Here is a 17,588-nt window from a genome sequence, read left to right as displayed (position 1 = left end):
TACATTCCATTGAAGAAGAAAAATTCCAAGGGGAGGACCCACCTTTGGTGATTAACTAGAAAAGTTAAGGTAGTATCAAATATAAAGAAAAGCACAGAATTGCCCGAAGAGATGTCAGGTCAGATGATGGTTCAGAATTTATTTTAAAAAAAGCAACAAATGACTGATTAATAAGGAAAAATTAGAATACAAGACGAATCCAGCTGTAATATAAAAATAGTAAGAGTTCCTAAAATTATTCTTAAAAAATAGAGTTTACAAATTGAGTGTTGATTCTCTATGATTTTGGAAAAGAGGTTAAGAAGCTGGGAGTCTGGGTAATTAATGATGGGATGCAAGGAGAGAGCAGCTGAATTAAACATGTATTTTGCATCGGTATTCATTATAGTGGATATATGTAAGTGGGTAAATTGGTTTATTATTTTCACATGTAAAGAGCTACAGCGAAAACCTTTGTTTTGCATGCCATCCATACAGATCATTTCATCACATCAGTAGATCGAGGTGGTACGAGGGAAAACCAATAACAGAATGCAGAATAAAGTGTTATAGTTACAGGGAAAGTGCAGTGCAGGCAGGCAATAGGGGGCAAGGTTGTGATGAGGTAGATTGTGAGGTCAAGAGTCCATTTTATTGTACAAGAGGTCATTCAGTAGTCTTATAACAGTAGGATAGAAGTATTCCAGAGATTGATTGAATGGAGAATTGGGAGGGAGGGAGGAACTTGGGAAAGTTACAACCAAGGCAGTGGCACTCAACAAATGGTTGGAGCTACAGTTGACAGGTATCTGGGTCCTAGGACATTAATACAAGTGGCTAGTAGAATAGTTAATGTGTTGCTTTTAATTTTCCAATTTTTACTAGATTCAGGAAAGGTTCCACTATATTTAAAAATGGTAACTGTATGACATTTATCAAAGAAGGTAGAAGATAGAAGGCAGAGAAGGCCAGTTGGCTTAACATGGGAAGATGTTGGAAGCTGTTTTTAAATACATTACTGCAGAGCTCTTAAAAAAAATCAAGATAATCAGGAAAGTCAACATGGTTTTATGAAAGGGAAATCATGTTTGCCTAATTTATTGGAATGCTTTGAAGAGTAACAGGTACTGTAAATAAAATGGGATCAAACATTAACACATAAAATAAAAGCTCATGCTATAGAAGGTAAAATATTGGCATGCTTTTCTCCGTTCTGAATATTTGCTCAGTTTCCTATTCTTCTGTCAAGCCAGTTCAAACCCTCCTCGTGAATACTAGCAAAACTGCCTGCAAGAATATTGATCTCGGTACTTTTGAGGTGCAACCCAATTGCCTGCAGGTTCAACCCACTGCCCCAGAAGTGCTCCTGCACCATTCCTCCATGTTCATCTGCTCTATCTTTCAATTCTGGTACTCACTGCCAAATGGTACTGGGACTAATGTGGAGATTACTACTTTTGAGATCCTGCTTCTTAATTATCTTCCTAACTGCTTAAAATCTGCTTTTGGGAGCTCATCACTTTTTTCTATCTATGTTGCTGATAGTAATATGGACAATTACCTGTGTCTTTCCAACCACCCCTTTCAGAATCTTCTGCATGCGTTCAGTAGCATCCTTAACCTTGACACCAGGGAGACAACAGACCATCCTGAGATTATGTTTGCCAGTACAGAAACACCAACCTGCTCCCCTAACTACGGAGACCCATATAACAATTGACCTTCCTCCTCCTCTCCTGTACGGCTGATCTATTGATGTTTTGTCTTGGCTCTGAATGCACTTTGCTTGTCCCCTTCAGTATTCGGAGGCAAATGCTGGCTAGAGAGTAAGATGCCCTCAAGGGTCTTCTGAGCTGCCTGCCTGCTTGTTTTCTGTCTGTATGGTAAGTCACCCAGTCCCTCTTTGCCTGCACAACCCTGAGCTGCATGGTGACCCACCTCCTGAAACATGCTGCCCAGCTTTACAGATGTGCTGGAGTGCCATGGACTGTTGCCCCTCAAGCTCCAAAACCCGGACCTCAAACTCCTCCAGCCGACAACACCCTATGCACCCGTGACTCTGCAGAATGCAGGAAGCATCCTGGAGATCTCGTATGGTACAGGATCTGCATTCCAAAGGGTCTGAGGTGCCCTGCCATTTCTCCAGCATTCCAGCATACTGGGCAGGCATGGTAGTGGGCAGGCACGGTAGTGTAGCGGTTAGCGTAACGCTTTACAGTGCCAGCGACATGGGTTCAATTCCAACCACTGTCTGTAAGGAGCTTGTACGTTCTCCCCGTGTCTGCATGGGTTTCCTCTGGGTGCTCCAGTTTCCTCCCACATTCCAAAGACGTATGGGTTAGGAAGTTTTAGGCATGCTATGTTGGTGCCGGAAGCATGGCGACACTTGCGGGCTGCCCTCAGAACACTCTACGCAAAAGATCCTTTTCACTGTGTGTTTCAATATACATGTGACTAATAAAGATATCTCACTAAGCATAAGCTGGAACAGTACTTCCTCCACTCATCGCACCCAATTCCCTCACTCACCAAAAGTCTTTTGAGTTTCCTGCTCTGGGTAACTGGACTCTGTGTTATTTACTGAGTGCATTAGCAAATCCTTCCCTATGTTCATTGTCGAAGCTACACAAAATTAAATCTACAGAGAACTCTAAAGAGAACAATCTCAGCTTCTTTGACCTCCCCACACAACAGTCCCTAGACACCATTCTAAACAACGCTGCATTCTCACCAAGAACTTGATATCCTCCCTAAAACGTGATGCCTAGAAGATTCCAGAAAAGGTTCAGCATAAACTCTTTGCTTTGGTACTCTACTTTGATAACATAAAACTGAAGCAGTGTACCTCTTTAATAACCTTGGCCAGCCACATCCAAGGATTTGTTTGTAAACCACCAGGTCACTCTATTTATGCATTTCCTTTAAAATGTCACTATTCAGTGTCTTCCTGATATCTTCTATTATGCTCCTAACAATATACTGCATTTCTAAGTTTTATATCACCTGCAAATATTGAAATCGTGTTCTGTATTCAAATCATTACCACATAATATCCAGAAGAGCAGTGATCCCCATATTAATCATCTTGAGAATATCATTATATCCTTCCCTCCGATATGAATGCAACTTTGCACCATTGTTCCAGCTTTCTGCCCATAAACCAATTTTGTATTCACGTTCTCATTGTCCCTTTAATCCCGAGCTTCAAACTTGCTTACATCCATCATGTGATACCTCACCATCATCTTTTGAAAGTCCACATCCACCACACAGCCCCCTTCAACCCTCTCTATTCATACATCAAGTTCCCCTGACTTAATTCGCCTTCAAAAAATCTGTCCTGCCTGTCAATAATTAAGCCATTTGTTTCCAAGTTATAATTGACTGTGCCATGGATTATTGTGTTGCTTCCACACCTCTAACACGGAAGCACCTTTCCCAATAGATACCAGGCTTATCCTTCCCTTTTTTGTACAGGGATGTCCTCCTCTGACACCATTATAAAATGCAAGGAGGATTAAAAGATTATGCCTGGTGCATCCCCATCCTTGCTTTGCCTTAAACCTCAGATGCATCCCATCAAGTGGCATTCCTACTTTGAATGCTGCCCACCTTTTAAGTACCTCTTCTTTCTTTACTCTTATCCCAGCTAACTCCTCACATTGGCAGTATCCTCCCATTTGGTAAAGACATATGTACTTCTTACATATGTACAGACAGGAGCTCATTTGTCCATTGGTCACGTAGCCTGCCTTCACAAGAGGATACCCTTTATCATCTCTAATAGGGCACACCCGACCTTTGCCTACCATTTTGTTTTAAAAAAACACATGTTCCCTGTTACATTACCTACTAATCTTTGCTCCCACGTTATCTTTGTCACTCATTTCCATTTTCAGTTCCCTTCTGCATTTTCTTGAACCATTCAGAAGCTAAAGCACTATAGAATATGGTGAATTTTATCGCTTGGAGTCCTGGAATTGAGCCCAGGATAAGGAGTGGTTTTTGGCATGCATTTAGTTACCCGCATTTCCAATGCAGACAAAATACCTGTGGATCAAGGTATCTAATAGAGGAAACAAAGTACAAGTATGCAACTGGATAAAACACCTGGGCCGGATGGCTTCATCGAAAATTTATAACTATTCTTGCCGCAACTTGCTCTTCTGCTATTAAAGTACCTATCTAACTCCTCACAATTGGGTTTGGCATTTTTGTTTTTCATTTAGAAGAAAGGCTAATTGCTGTTCATGTAAGTCATTAGCTTTACCAGAGAAATGAAAATGAGATTCTAAAAATTTTTATATTCCATCTGAAAATAACGTATCCTCCAATCTCCCATAATGGCTTGTTTCTTTAATGAAGAACACCAAACTACTGACAATGCAAGGATTTTAGTATCATAACAGTCTGCACGAAGACAAATAAAGCACCTAGAAATTGGAGCGGGTGCAGCCTCTGGATAAGGGATTGGGCATTTAGGATTGAGGTCAGAAGGAACTTCTTCACTCAGAGGGTTGTGAATCTTCCGAATTGGCAACCTCAGTGAATTGTGGTGCCTCAGTTGCTGAGTTTATTCAAGGCTCCAAAGGAAATGAGCGGTAAAGAATGCGTGGGAGCAAAGATTAGTAGGTAATGTAACAGGGAATACGTTTTTATTTAAACAAAGGAAGGCAAAGGTTGGGTGTGCCCTATTAGAGATTATAAAGGATATCCTCTTGTGGGTGCAGACAACGTGACTGATGTACAAAACGAGCGCTTTACATATGTCTTTACCAAACAAGAGGATGCTGCCAATGTCACATTACAGGTGAAGGAAGTAGAGAAGTTAGATGGGATAAGAGTGAAGAAAGAGGAGGTACTTAAAAGGTTGTAGATAGATTTTTAGAATCCAGGGATATGGAGATTGAAGCCACAAAGCTGAGCTGAGGCAGAAGATGTCAAATAGAGAAGCAGGCCCCAGGCACTATGTGGCCTTCTCCTTCTATTTTTTTTATGTACCTTTGATCATGTGGAATAAAGGCTACGTTATTATGAAAGAGACACCGCACACTAGATTCAAATCTGATACTAGTTTCACAGAGAAGATTATAGGACAGAAGATACCATGCCTTCTGAAAGTTGCACAGAGACACAGGAAAAGCATATTCAATATTCCTTTTTTTTAACCTGGTTATTAAACCCTGGCATACCGATGAAGGTCTGGTGATCACACAGAGTTCAAAATCCATAACAATTGTACAGGAATTTTTAAAAAGTCATGAAGGTATTTGACCATGAACACAATTAAAAACCCAAAAGTTTCATTAACGGTCCTCAGCAAAGGAAAATTGCCATCTTTGGCCAGTCTAGCATTTGTGTGACTCTGATCCCAGACAGATGTGGTGACTTAACTGCCTAGAAGCTGCTTAGCAAACGACTGCGTAGGAAAACTATGTGGTGAACAACAATGCAGATGATACCAACATCTGAATATCAATACATGTTAGAAAAAAAAGATCCAGAGTGCTCCATGCAAGTGATTTGATTTTACTTTGACTTTTGTATATGACTAAAACTAATTTTATATTATCACGTCCCTGATTCAGAATTGCAGAAGCTCTAAAGACAAGCTTTCTCAATTTCCTCAGGCTAGAAAAATTTTCCCTATATTTATTTTGTTGTATCTGGAAAGCTTATCTTCTACGATACTGCAACCCTGGGAGATAGCTCTACTAGCACAACTTAAAAGCAATCTGACCCTCTGACTTCCTTCCCTAATATCTGAGGTAGGTAAAATGTTTGGATGGGTTGGACTTGACAGATGAATCCCACCACTTGATAGAACTGGATGTACTGACATCTGATGGCATTGCATAAGTACTGCACCAGCATTTTTTTTTAATCAGACCAGCCTAAATTGAACTCCTCCCAAAAGATATCCAATTTAAATGTCAACCATCCATTCAACACTTGGCAATATTACTGGATCTGCTGTTTCCCACACACTCAATCCTATCATCTCTAAAAGACTTGTCTTATGGATTTGTCTGCAAAATGAATAATTATAGCCTGTGGTGCCTAAATTTACAACAGTGAGAAGAACATTTTTCAAAACTTTCCCAATGTTACTACAATATAGAGGCACAATGCAATATTAGGGTAAGACATTCAAGCTACTCATTTTTTTTGCTTGAAATACTTTTAAAGAAACAAAAAGAATTTCATTTGAAAACATTGGATTAAAAATAAGGTCATATTCCAGTAAGTACAGCTAGCGTTCTGTTGTTTTACAACATCCCAATCCTTTATTATTCCAGACCCACCCATTTATATTTTTATCCTTTCCAGTTGTTTATAGGTTACTCTGCATCCCAAAGGGCAACGGCTGGACCTCACGGTCTGGAGTTCTGCCCAGATATTTCTCTGCCCCTACGCCTCCTTTTTTCCTTTAAGACCCTCCTTAAAAGCCGCCTTCTCTTTCTCTGAACATTCTTTTAATATCAATGTTGTCAAATGGAAGGGTATTTCTTTCCAACCATTTCTCTTAAGACCTAAGAATGTTTTTCTTCATTAAAGGTGTATGTTAATCTTTGTTGTTCAAGTTGCCACAGATCTTTTCCCCAACTCCTGACTCCCATTCTCCCAAACAGGGTTGCCTTCAGGTGACCTGCTCCCAATTAAACGGTCAAAAGTCTCCTTGCCAAGCTGAAAAACCCAGTTTCTTCATAAATCAGACCTGTGGCATCAGGGATCATCTTTGTCAATCCTGTCTTTTATTCAAACTCCAGGATATAAGTGATTAATAACATATAACAGTACAGCACAACACAGGCCCTTCGGCCCACAATGTTGTGCCGACCTTTAAACCTCGCCTAAGACTATCTAACCCCTTCCTCCCACATATCCCTCTATTTTAAATTCCTCCATATGCTTATCTAGTAATCTCTTGAATTTGACCAATGTACCTGCCTCCACCACCGCCCCAGGCAGCGCATTCCATGCCCCAACCACTCTCTGGGTGTTTGGGAATCCAGTAAGACCTGGATTCAATCGCTATCCTACAGTGGACCCTGACAAGATGGTGGTGAGTTGTTTTCTTGAACCTTGTGGTGAGAGTGGTCCCACTCTGCAGTTCGCTAGAGGGTGCCAAGATTTAGATCTGACAAAGATGAAGGGACATCAATATGGTTCCAACTCAGCAGCTTGGAGGGAGCCTTGCAGGTCGTGATGTTTCCATACACATGGCATGCTGGACTGGAGAGCCTGTAGATTTGGGAAGCATTGTGGAAAAGACCTTGGTGAGTTGCTGTGGTGAATTCTTTTAGACAGTGCACACAGCTGGCACAGTAGGTGGTGATGGAGGGGAGTAAACAATAGACTGGGTACGAATCAGGCTGATTTCTTCATCTGAATGGTAATAAGTTTCTTGATCACTGTTCAACTCCGGAATTCCTTCTCCAAACCTCCACACTTATTATTCTTCCTTTAACATTCTCCTTAAAATCTGTCCCTTTGACCAAGATTTTACCCATTCCCCTCATAGAGCAGAGCCTCAATTTATTTTAATGACACTTCTGTGAAGTACCTCAACTCAAGACACTTTGCTACTTTATAGACATTCATTTTCTTGTTGTTGCACAGTTTTTCTTCTTTTTCAGGGAAGGGCAGGAACATTATTCACCACTGTCACAAACTGTGCAGTTAGGTGATCCTACTGAAGTATAAAACATGCTAAGGAGGCATGACAGGGTAAATGTTGAGATGTTTCCACTAGCAGGAGAGTTTCAAACAAAGGGATACCATTACAAGATGAAGGAATGGTCATTTAAGACAGAGGTACATAGGAATTTCTTCTCAGAGAGGGTGCTGAATCTCCAGAATTCTCTACCCCAGAGGACTGTGGAGGCTAGATCATCATTTAAAGAAATAGATACATTTTTGAAAGATTGGTAATTGAGGGCAATAGGAAACTGGCAATAGAAGAGGAGTTGAGGCCTGGAGAAGATCAGTCATGATCATAACAGCTGGAGAGGATTGAGGGGCCTGGTGGTCTACTCCTTCCATGCGGGACCTTGTCAAAGGCCAGTAAGTCCACGTAAACCACATTGACTGTACTATTCTCATCAATATATTTAGTTACCTCTTCAAAAAAAACTCAATTATATTAGTCAGACAGGATTTCCCAGTAGAAGTAAGAGGGTACAGCTTGAAGACACAAGAGACTGCAGGTGCTGGAATCTGGAGCATAAACAAAATGCTGGAGGAACTCAGCAGGTCAGGCAACAACTATGGAGGCAAAGGGACAGTTGACATTTCAGGCTGGGACCCTGAACAATGAAGCTTCTTTCTACACCAGCCACGTTTGGTTGTCAGAAGCTATGGGGCAGCAGGTAGTTCTGTTGCCTTTCAGCTCTAGCAACTCACAGCATTCAATCCTTACCTCAGGCACTGTCTGTGTGGAGTTTACACATTCTCCCTGTAATCCTGTGGGTTTCCTCCAGGTGCTCTGGTTTCCTCCCACATCCCAAAGGTTTGATGATTGGCTGCTATAAATTACCCCAAGTATAGGTGGGAGAGTTGGGGGAAGTTGATGGACATGTGAAAGAGAATAGATATTGGGAAATAAGTGAAGAAATGAGATTGCTGTGAGAGCTTAGACCCTGTGGACTGAATGGCCTCTTTATCATAAGGAAATGTGAGAAATTTCAAGTTTTCCCACATGTAGGACATACCAAAAAAGTGTTGGCCTGTAAACTGAAGAGTTGGATTCTACTTTGGTGCAAACATGTTAAAGAGAATATAAATATAGGAACCTGTACAAAGAAGTAAAGAAAATTGTATCAGAAGGTGACACATCCCAAATCTGCTGATCTCAACTCCACAGAAAGCACTCCAGGGGAAGAAACTTGAAGGACATCTATCCAACTCCGGTGCCCTACCCAAGACCATTTCACTGTTACTTGTAGGGATGGGAATTTCTGTTCTTCCAACTCAGAAATGAATTCACTGGTAGAAACTTCTTGAGACAGGAAATCATCCAAATCCTGTTGCTTTCTGCTTGAAACTGTTTCACTGAGTGCAACATTCATGGGAAAGAGATTATCCCAATTCTGCTGCTCTGAGCTCAACAGAAAATATTTCTGAGCTCAACACAAATATAGAGGAAGGGGATCTACCCCAGTTTGACTCTGCAGAAACCATTTCACAGACTGAAAGTTGTAGAGAGAGGAGATTTATCCCAGTTATGGCCATACTTAAAAATCATTCATTTAAATCTTGTAGGAAAGAGATTTTTCATAATTTCCCCATGACAAGAGTGTTTATGACCAGAAGGTTTAAGGTAAAGGGGATGGAGATTTAGAGGAGATGTAAGGATGTTTTCCAAAATAAAACCTGGACAGCACTTATCAGAGGGTGTGGTGGAGGAAGATACTCTCATGAGCACTAGATGAGCACTTGAAACGCCATGGCATAGCAGGCTACAGGCCAGTCCACTCCACTGAGCCTTGGGAAGTGGATTTATCCACCCTTGGTCCTCTCAAACACACATCATTTCACTGTGGAAGCTAGAAAGGGAATGGGTTTTATCCCAATTCTACCCCTCCCCACCCTGCACAACCCATTTCATTGGGAGAAAATTGTAGCAGAAATTTAAAAAAAAGAATTACCCCCAATTCTGTTGCTTTCTGTAGAAACCATTATCAAGTCAGGGCCACAACCTACATGGCGGCTTGTCAGCAACAAAGGAATGGATGGTCCTAACATGCGCAAGCGCACTCCCTCCGCAACCGGCCGGCGTGCGATACGCAAGCGCACTGTCTCCGCACCCGGCATCTGACCGACGCGGCTACACAGGCGCATTGTCCCCTCCTCCGGCTGACGCCGACTGCGCATGCTCTTGCTGGTCGCTGGCCGGCCGGTGGGGCTCGTTGCTGTGGTGATGGCCGCGGTGGGGATCCAGGCCTTGCTGTTCGACTTGGACAACACGCTGATCGACACGAGTGGGGCCAGCAGGCGAGCGGAGCGGCAGGTACATCCCGGCCCGGGGTGGGGGAGGGTGTCCCGGACTCACTGCCGGGGCTCAGCTCCTGCCGAGCAATCAGGAAGTGAAGGCGGGACGGGACGGGACGGGACGGGGGCAGACCTGGGGCTACCGGACGGGGGGGGGGGATGTGGGAATGGGGAAGGGAGTCTCTTGGTAGGGGGACGTGTGGGTGGTGGGACGTGGGTGGGTGGACATGTGGGTGGGGGGACGTGGGTGGGGGGGGGGCAGTGGGAGCCGTGGGTGGGTGGACGTAGATAGGGGGACAGGTGTGTGGGTGGGGGGACGGGTGTGTGGGTAGGGGGACGTGTGGGCAGGGGGGACGTGTAGGTGGTGGGACGTGGGTGGGCGGGGCAGTGGGAGCCGTGGGTGGGTGGATGTAGATAGGGGGACAGGTGTGTGGGTAGGGGGACATGTGGGCAGGGGGGACGTGTAGGTGGTGGGACGTGGGTGGGCGGGGCAGTGGGAGCCGTGGGTGGGTGGACGTAAATAGGGGGACAGGTGTGTGGGTGGGGGGACGGGTGTGTGGGTAGGGGGACGTGTGGGCAGGGGGGACATATGGGTGGTGAGACGTGGGGGGGGCAGTGGGAACCGTGGGTGAGGGGATGGGAGTGTGTGGGTCGGGGGATATGAGGGTGGCAGTGGGAACCATGTGTGGGTATGGGGACATATGGGTGGGGGGATGTCTGGGTGTGGTGATGGGTGTGCGGGCAGTGGGATCCGTGGGTGGGGGGACGGGAGTGTGTGGGTAGTGGGACATGTGGGTGGGGTCAGTGGGAGTTATGGATGGGGGTCATGGGTGTGTGGGACGGGGACCAGGAAGAGAAGCAAAGAAAACAGGAGCAGGGGTAGAGAAACAAAGGACTGCGGATGCTGGAATCTAGATGAAAAACACGATGATGCTGGAGGAACTCAGCAGGCCAGGCAGCATCCATGGAGAAAAGCAAGCGGTCAACGTTTCGAGTCAGGACCCTTCCTCAGGACTGAAGATAGGAAAAGGGGGAAGCCCAATATACAGGAAGGAAAAGCAGAGCAGTGATAGGTGGACAAAAGAGGGGAGGCGGGGTGGGCACAAGGTGGTGATCAGTGATAGTGTGGGAGGGGGAGTTGAAGTGACTGGCAACGGAGAGATGCAGGTCGCGGTTACAGACAGAGCGCAGGTGTTCTGCAAAATGGTCACCTAGTCTGCGTTTGGTCTCACCAATGTAGAGGAGGCCAGACTTGGAGCACCAAATGCAGTAGATGATATTAAGGGAGGTGCAAGTGAATCTCTGTCTCACCTGAAAGGACTGTTTGGGTCCCTGGATGGAGGTGGTGTAGGGGCAGGTGTTGCACCTATGGCGGGAGCAGTGGAAAGTTCCCGGGGTGGCAGGATCAGGGGTAGGCCATTCAGCCCATCCTTCCCTCCTTCACCAATTACAATCAGAATCAGGTTTACTATCACTGACTTGTATGTCGTGAAATTTGTTGGTTCGCGGCAGCACTGCAGTGCAAAGACATAAAGTTACTATAAATTACAAAATAAATAGTGCAAAACAAAAGAAATAACAAAGTAGTGTTCGTGGGTTCATGGACCATTCAGAAATCTGATGGTGGAGGAGAAGAAGCTGTTCCCAAATCGATGAGTGTGGGTCTTCAGGCTCCTGTACCTCCTCCCCGATGGTAGTAACGAGAAGAGCATGTCCCGGATAGTAAGGGTCCTTAGTGATGGATGCTGTACAATTATGGCTGATCATCTTTCTCAATATCATACTCCCTCTCTCCCCTCATACCTCTTGATGCCTTCTGTGTCTAGAAATCTCCGTCTCTCTCAAATATAGTTGGTAACTTCACCTCCACCACCCACAGGTAGAGAATTCTACAACTTCACCACCCTTTGAGCCAAGAAGTTTCGCCTCCTCTCAGTGCCAAATGAGTTGCCCTGTAACCTGAGGCAGTAATCCTTGGATCTAGCCCCCCAGCCAGAGGAATTATACTCCCTGTATCCACTCTGTGGAGCCCTGCCAGAATGTGGTATGTTTTAATAAGATCTCTCATTGTTCTAAATTCTGGTGAATGCAGACACAATCGATCTACTTCCTCCTTAGATGACAGTCCTGTCATTCTAGGATACTTTGCTGTATCCCTTCTATGACAAATATATCTTTTCTCAGGTAAGGGGACCAAAACTGTGCACAATACTCCCAAGTGTAATTGCACCAAACCCCTGTTTAACTGCAGTAAGGCTTCCTTCTTAACTGCTTGCTGCACCCATGTTTGTTTTCAGTGACTGATGTACAAGGACACACAGATCCCTTTATACATCAACATTCCTCACTCTTATCACTATTTAAATAATGCTCTGTCTCTCTGTTTTTCCTACCAAAGTGGATAACTTCACATTTATTCGCCTTATACTGACCCACTCACTCAACTTGCCTAACTTGCATTGAAGTTCTTCCAACCACATGCAGTTTCATGTCATCAGCAAACATAGAAATATTACATTCTGTTTCGTTGATTTACATTGCGATTATCTGGGACTCTCTTACTGATCCCTGCAGTACCCCACTCATCACTGCCTGCCACTCCAAAAGAGACTTGTTTATTCCTATTCATTTTCTTATCTGTCAACTAATTTTCAGTTCAGAATCAGATTTATTATCACTGACTTATATGATGTGAAATGTGTTGTTTTGCGGCAGCAGTACAGTGCAGAGACATAAAGATTATTATAAGTTACAAAAATAAATGTGCAAAAAAAAAGGAAATAACGAGGTAGTGTTGATGGGTTCGTGGACCGTTCAGAAATCTGATGGCAGAGGGGAAGAAGCTGTTTCTGAATCATTGAGTGTGGGTCTTCAGGCTCCTGTACCTCCTCCCCGATGGTAGTAACATGAAGAGGGCATGTCCCAAATGGTGAGGGTCCTTAGTGATGGATGCCATCTTCTTGAGGCACCACCTTCTTGAGGCACCGCCTCTTGAAGATGTCCTCGATGGTGGAGAGGGTTGTGCCTGTGATGGAGTTGGCTGAGTCTACAACACTCTGCAGCCTCTTGCGATCCTGTGCATTGGAGCCTACATACCAGGCTGTGATGCAACCAGTCAGAATGCTCTCCACTGTACATCTACTGAAATTTATAAAAGCCTTTGGTGACATACCGAATCTCTTCAAACTCCTAATGAAGTATTGGTATTGGTTTATTGTTGTCACTTGTACCGAGGTACAGTGAAAAACTTGTCTTGCACACCGTTCGTACAGATCAGTTGATTACACAGTGCATTGAGGTACTACAGGGTAAAACAATAACAATACAGAGTAAAGTGTCACAGCTACAGAGAAAGTGCAATGCAGGTAGACAATAAGGTGCAAGGTCATAACAAGGTAGATTGTGAGGTCAAGAGTCCATCTTATTGTATAAGGGAACAGTTCAAGTCTTATAACAGCAGGATAGAAGCTGTCCTTGAGCCTGGTGGTATATGCTCTCAGTCTCCTATATCTTCTGCCTGATGGGAGACGGGAGAAGAGAGAATGTCCCAAGTGGGTGTGGTCTTTGATTATGCTGGCTGCTTCACTGAGGCAGTGAGAGGTATAGACAGAGTCCATGGAGGGGAGGCTGGTTTCCGTGATGCGCTGGGCTGTGTCCACAACTCTCTGCAGTTTCTTGCAGTCCTGGGCAGACCATTTGCCATACCAAGCCATGATGCATCCAGATAGGATGCTTTCTATGGTGCATCGATAAAAGTTGGTGAGTGTTAAAGGGGACATGCCAAATTTCTTTAGCCTCCTGAGGAAGTAGAGGCACTGGTGAGCTTTCTTGGCCATGGCGTCTACCTGGTTGGACCAGGACAGGCTATTGGTGATGTTCACTCCGAGGAACTTGAAGCTCTCAACCTCAGCACCACTGATGTAGACAGGTGCATGTACACCGCCCTTCTTCCTGAAGTCAATGACCAGCTCTTTTGTTTTGCTGACATAGAAGGAAAGGTTATTGTCATGACACCATGTTACTAAGCTCTCTATCTCCTTCCTGTACTTCGACATCGTTAGTTGAGATTCGGACCAATTTATATTTTGGTATTGGTTTATTGGTATTAGTTTATTATTGTCACTTGTACCGAGGTACAATAAAAAAACTTGTCTAAATGTTGTATATAATAAACTCTAGAATTTTTCCTACTGCTACGTTAACTGGTCTGTAGTTCCTAGTTTTCTTTCTCCCTCAAATCATGGTTGCATTTGTCACCCTCTAATCTGCAGGGACCGTTCCATATTATGTAGAATTTTGGAAGATGCATTCAACATTTCCATGGCTGCTACGTTTAGCAGTCTGGGGTGCAGAATATCAGACCCGAGGAATTTATTATTTTTTTAAAATCCAGTGATTTCTTCTTAAATTCACCTTTCTCATTAGATTCATGGTTCCCTAGCATTCCTGAGAAATGGGGGAGGTGTAGGTGTTGGGCTTAAGAGGGGGGGAATTGGGGTGGGGAAATACCAGAATCGAAATGATTAAATTATGATGAGAGGTTACAGAGTTGAGCTTTGCACTTAATAGAGGTTTTGATAGCTATAGAAACTATTTCTACCGATTGGTGGAGTTTAAGGCTATGGGTGATAACTTAATTATGGTCAAGGCTTGCACAAGTGAAGTTTGAAAACCACTTCCATTTAGCTGGTTCTCACCAATTGGTCAGAGCTGATGATCCCTGTCCCTAACCAAAGATTTCATCACTGACCAGTTTCTACTTTAATTCCATTTCTGTGGTTCTGGAATACTTCTTAATGCCAACTCACCAAGACCCTACACTGGGTACACTACTTTTAGGAGTCAGCAATGAAAGCCACCTAGATTGCTGGCAAACACACCATGAACAGGCTGTAAAGCTGCTGTATTTTCATCTGGAAGTGAGTTTTTACAGTCAGGCTGCTCAGTCTAGATATAAAGTCTTTACTCTGGACCCTTGACCCTACAGTCTACCTCATCATAGCCTTGCACCTTATTGTCTGCCTGCACTGCACTTACTCTGTAACTGTAACACCATATTCTGCATTGTTATGTTTTCTCTTGTACTACTTTGATGTATTGATGTGATGAAATGATCTTTATGGATGGCATGCAAAACAAAATTTTTCACTGTACCTCAGTACATGTGACAATAATAAACCAATTTGCTTTTAATGGAGACTCTCTTGAATTTTTTTTACGGTATGCAGCATTGTGGTAGTTGTTTGAGGGATGGGTAAGGGGTAATCTTCATAGCAGCTAAAAGGTTTAGATTTCTTAAACAACCATGTAAAAGTCTGAATATTTTTAAATAGAACAGAGCTGTGATTTTAGTGATTGCGGTTAATGGAAGTATTTTGCGATCTTGTGTCAACAAATTTACAGTCCAGAGTGGAAAAATTATGCTTTGAGCTTATACCATTTTCTTTTTCCATTAAAAGGTTAAAGATTTATTGAAGTCACAATATGGTTATGAAGAATCTGCTGCAAACCTTGTCATTGAGAAGTTTAATACCAAATTGCAGATGGAGAATTTTGATTGTGCCACAGGAGTAAATGTTGATGAGGAGCGGATATTACTTCTTGAAATGGCTCTGCAAGAAACAGACGGTCTTGACCCAGATCATGGTTTGGCTACTAAATGTTACTTCCTGTGGAAAACCACAAGGCTCCAACATATCCACATCCCAGAGGAAGTGAAGTCCATGCTGAAGAGCCTGCGCCAGTCCTACAAGCTGCTTCTATTAACTAACGGCAGCTCCATGGTCCAAAGAGAGAAGATTAATGTTTGTGACTGCCAGCAGTACTTTGACACAATAGTAATAGGGGGTGAATACCAGGAGCAGAAACCAGCTCTCTCTATATTCCAGAAATGCTTTCAGCTGCTAGGAGTGAAGCCAGAGGCCTGCATGATGATTGGTGATAATCTAGAGACTGACATTAAAGGCGGTGTGAATGCTGGTCTTGGTACAACTGTCTGGATAAACAATACTAATCTAAAATGTGAAGATGGTGCCATGCCTGACTACACTGTGAAATCTGTACTAGAGGTTATGGATATTTTAGGGAAAAAGGTCGTCTAAAATTTAACTGAAAATGATCTTCTGTTGGTATTTATTTTAATGAAAATGCTTATGAGCTTCAAATTAGGGTAGGGGGATGGGCTTAAATTTTTTTAAATTATTTTTCAAAAAGTCCTAACAATGTCATGGTTCAATGGTCAAAGATATTGTAAGGGATTGGGGTTTTATTAAGTTAGTTGTGGAAAATTTACAAATATTAAATCCATGGGATATTTCTTTTATCAAGTCAAGTCTGTTAATGATAGTTTAAAAAATAGCATCAACAAAATGTAACAAAAGGAAACCAGCTTATTTTTACTAAAACACTTAGCTAATATGAAATTTTTAATGGAAAAGTGAGTATAGTATCTAAAAGGGATTATTACATTTCAGTTCGTTTTTAAAAGTAGATGACATTTACATTCCTACTGATTAATTATCATTGTACTGTATCATAAATGAAATGTGGATCTTATATTAAAATGGACAATGCACTAATTTTTCAGTTTGTCTAGAAATCATTTGAGGTAAAGAACAGCCAGATTAGTGTTTGTTATTGTTAGATTTCTGGATTCAGTCTCCATTTCCAGAACACAAGATGTCTCACTTTACTGAGCAACTGGAAACCTCAATCAGCTATCAAACCTTGACCTACTGTTTTAACATGCACCTTTTCTAATGCTGCTTGCCCTTGTCACACCTAGCAAATGTCTAATCATGATGTACATTAAAATAGTCATGAGATGATGCAAATAATGTGCCTGAAACAAAGTTTTTCATTATTTTCATCACTTTCACTCAGACAATTAAAATAATTCCTTCATCACTTTCACCCCAGCACTAGCTGCTGTGTTCAGGCCTTAAGAGTTGAAATAATTCATCTGAACTTCTCCACATCTCTCCTTAAAAGTTACCTTGTTACTATTATCCTTTTACCTCATCCTTTACCTTAATATTCCTGTGAAGCACCTTGATATGATTTTCCTACATTAGGTGCTTCATAAATAAAAGTCGTACAGGTAGTTCTGCTATAACACAATGCAAATTTGATATAACACAACTGATGAATTACACAGGTCAAATTGGTTATAATGCAATTTCAGTTGGGAACTAGAGCACTATTTAAGAGTTACTTTGAAAACTGACAAAAACGAATGTTAGGGGGGAGGTAGTCTTTGAGAAAAAAACCTGTTTATGTGTAACCTCCCTAGAGTAATCAGACACCACCATCTCTTAAGACTACAGGCTGCTAGTTTCACCATGGGAGGCCATAGGAAATTGACAAGCAATTGCTTCTATTGATACTTGTGCAACAATACTAAACAATGTGACATACAGACTTCAGTATTTTTAGTTTGCAGGATGAAGTAGTCAATGGGATTCAACATTGGCTTAGCAGAAGCTGGAGATTGGTAGTAGATGGTTCTCTCTCTGACTGGAGGCTTGTGACTAGTGGTGTGCTGCAGGGATCAGTGCTGGGTCCATTGTTATTATTTATATTAATGATTTAGATGATAATGTGGTAAACTGGATCAG

General features: G+C 42.8%; 1 protein-coding gene across 1 annotated transcript; it reads left to right on the top strand.

Annotated features, from left to right (window-relative positions):
- Nucleotides 1-9,864: 9,864 nt before the first annotated feature.
- On the top strand, nt 9,865-17,311 carry nanp (N-acetylneuraminic acid phosphatase). The gene is made up of 2 exons (XM_052025050.1): nt 9,865-9,991; nt 15,432-17,311. The coding sequence occupies exons 1-2, from the start codon at nt 9,902-9,904 to the stop codon at nt 16,071-16,073; spliced, it is 732 nt and encodes a 243-aa protein (XP_051881010.1). The 5' UTR covers nt 9,865-9,901; the 3' UTR covers nt 16,074-17,311.
- Nucleotides 17,312-17,588: the final 277 nt, after the last annotated feature.

Source organism: Pristis pectinata, chromosome 10, assembly GCF_009764475.1.
Source record: "Pristis pectinata isolate sPriPec2 chromosome 10, sPriPec2.1.pri, whole genome shotgun sequence".
NCBI classification, from domain to species: domain Eukaryota; kingdom Metazoa; phylum Chordata; class Chondrichthyes; order Rhinopristiformes; family Pristidae; genus Pristis; species Pristis pectinata.
This window is presented reverse-complemented; position numbering and strand designations above follow the sequence as displayed.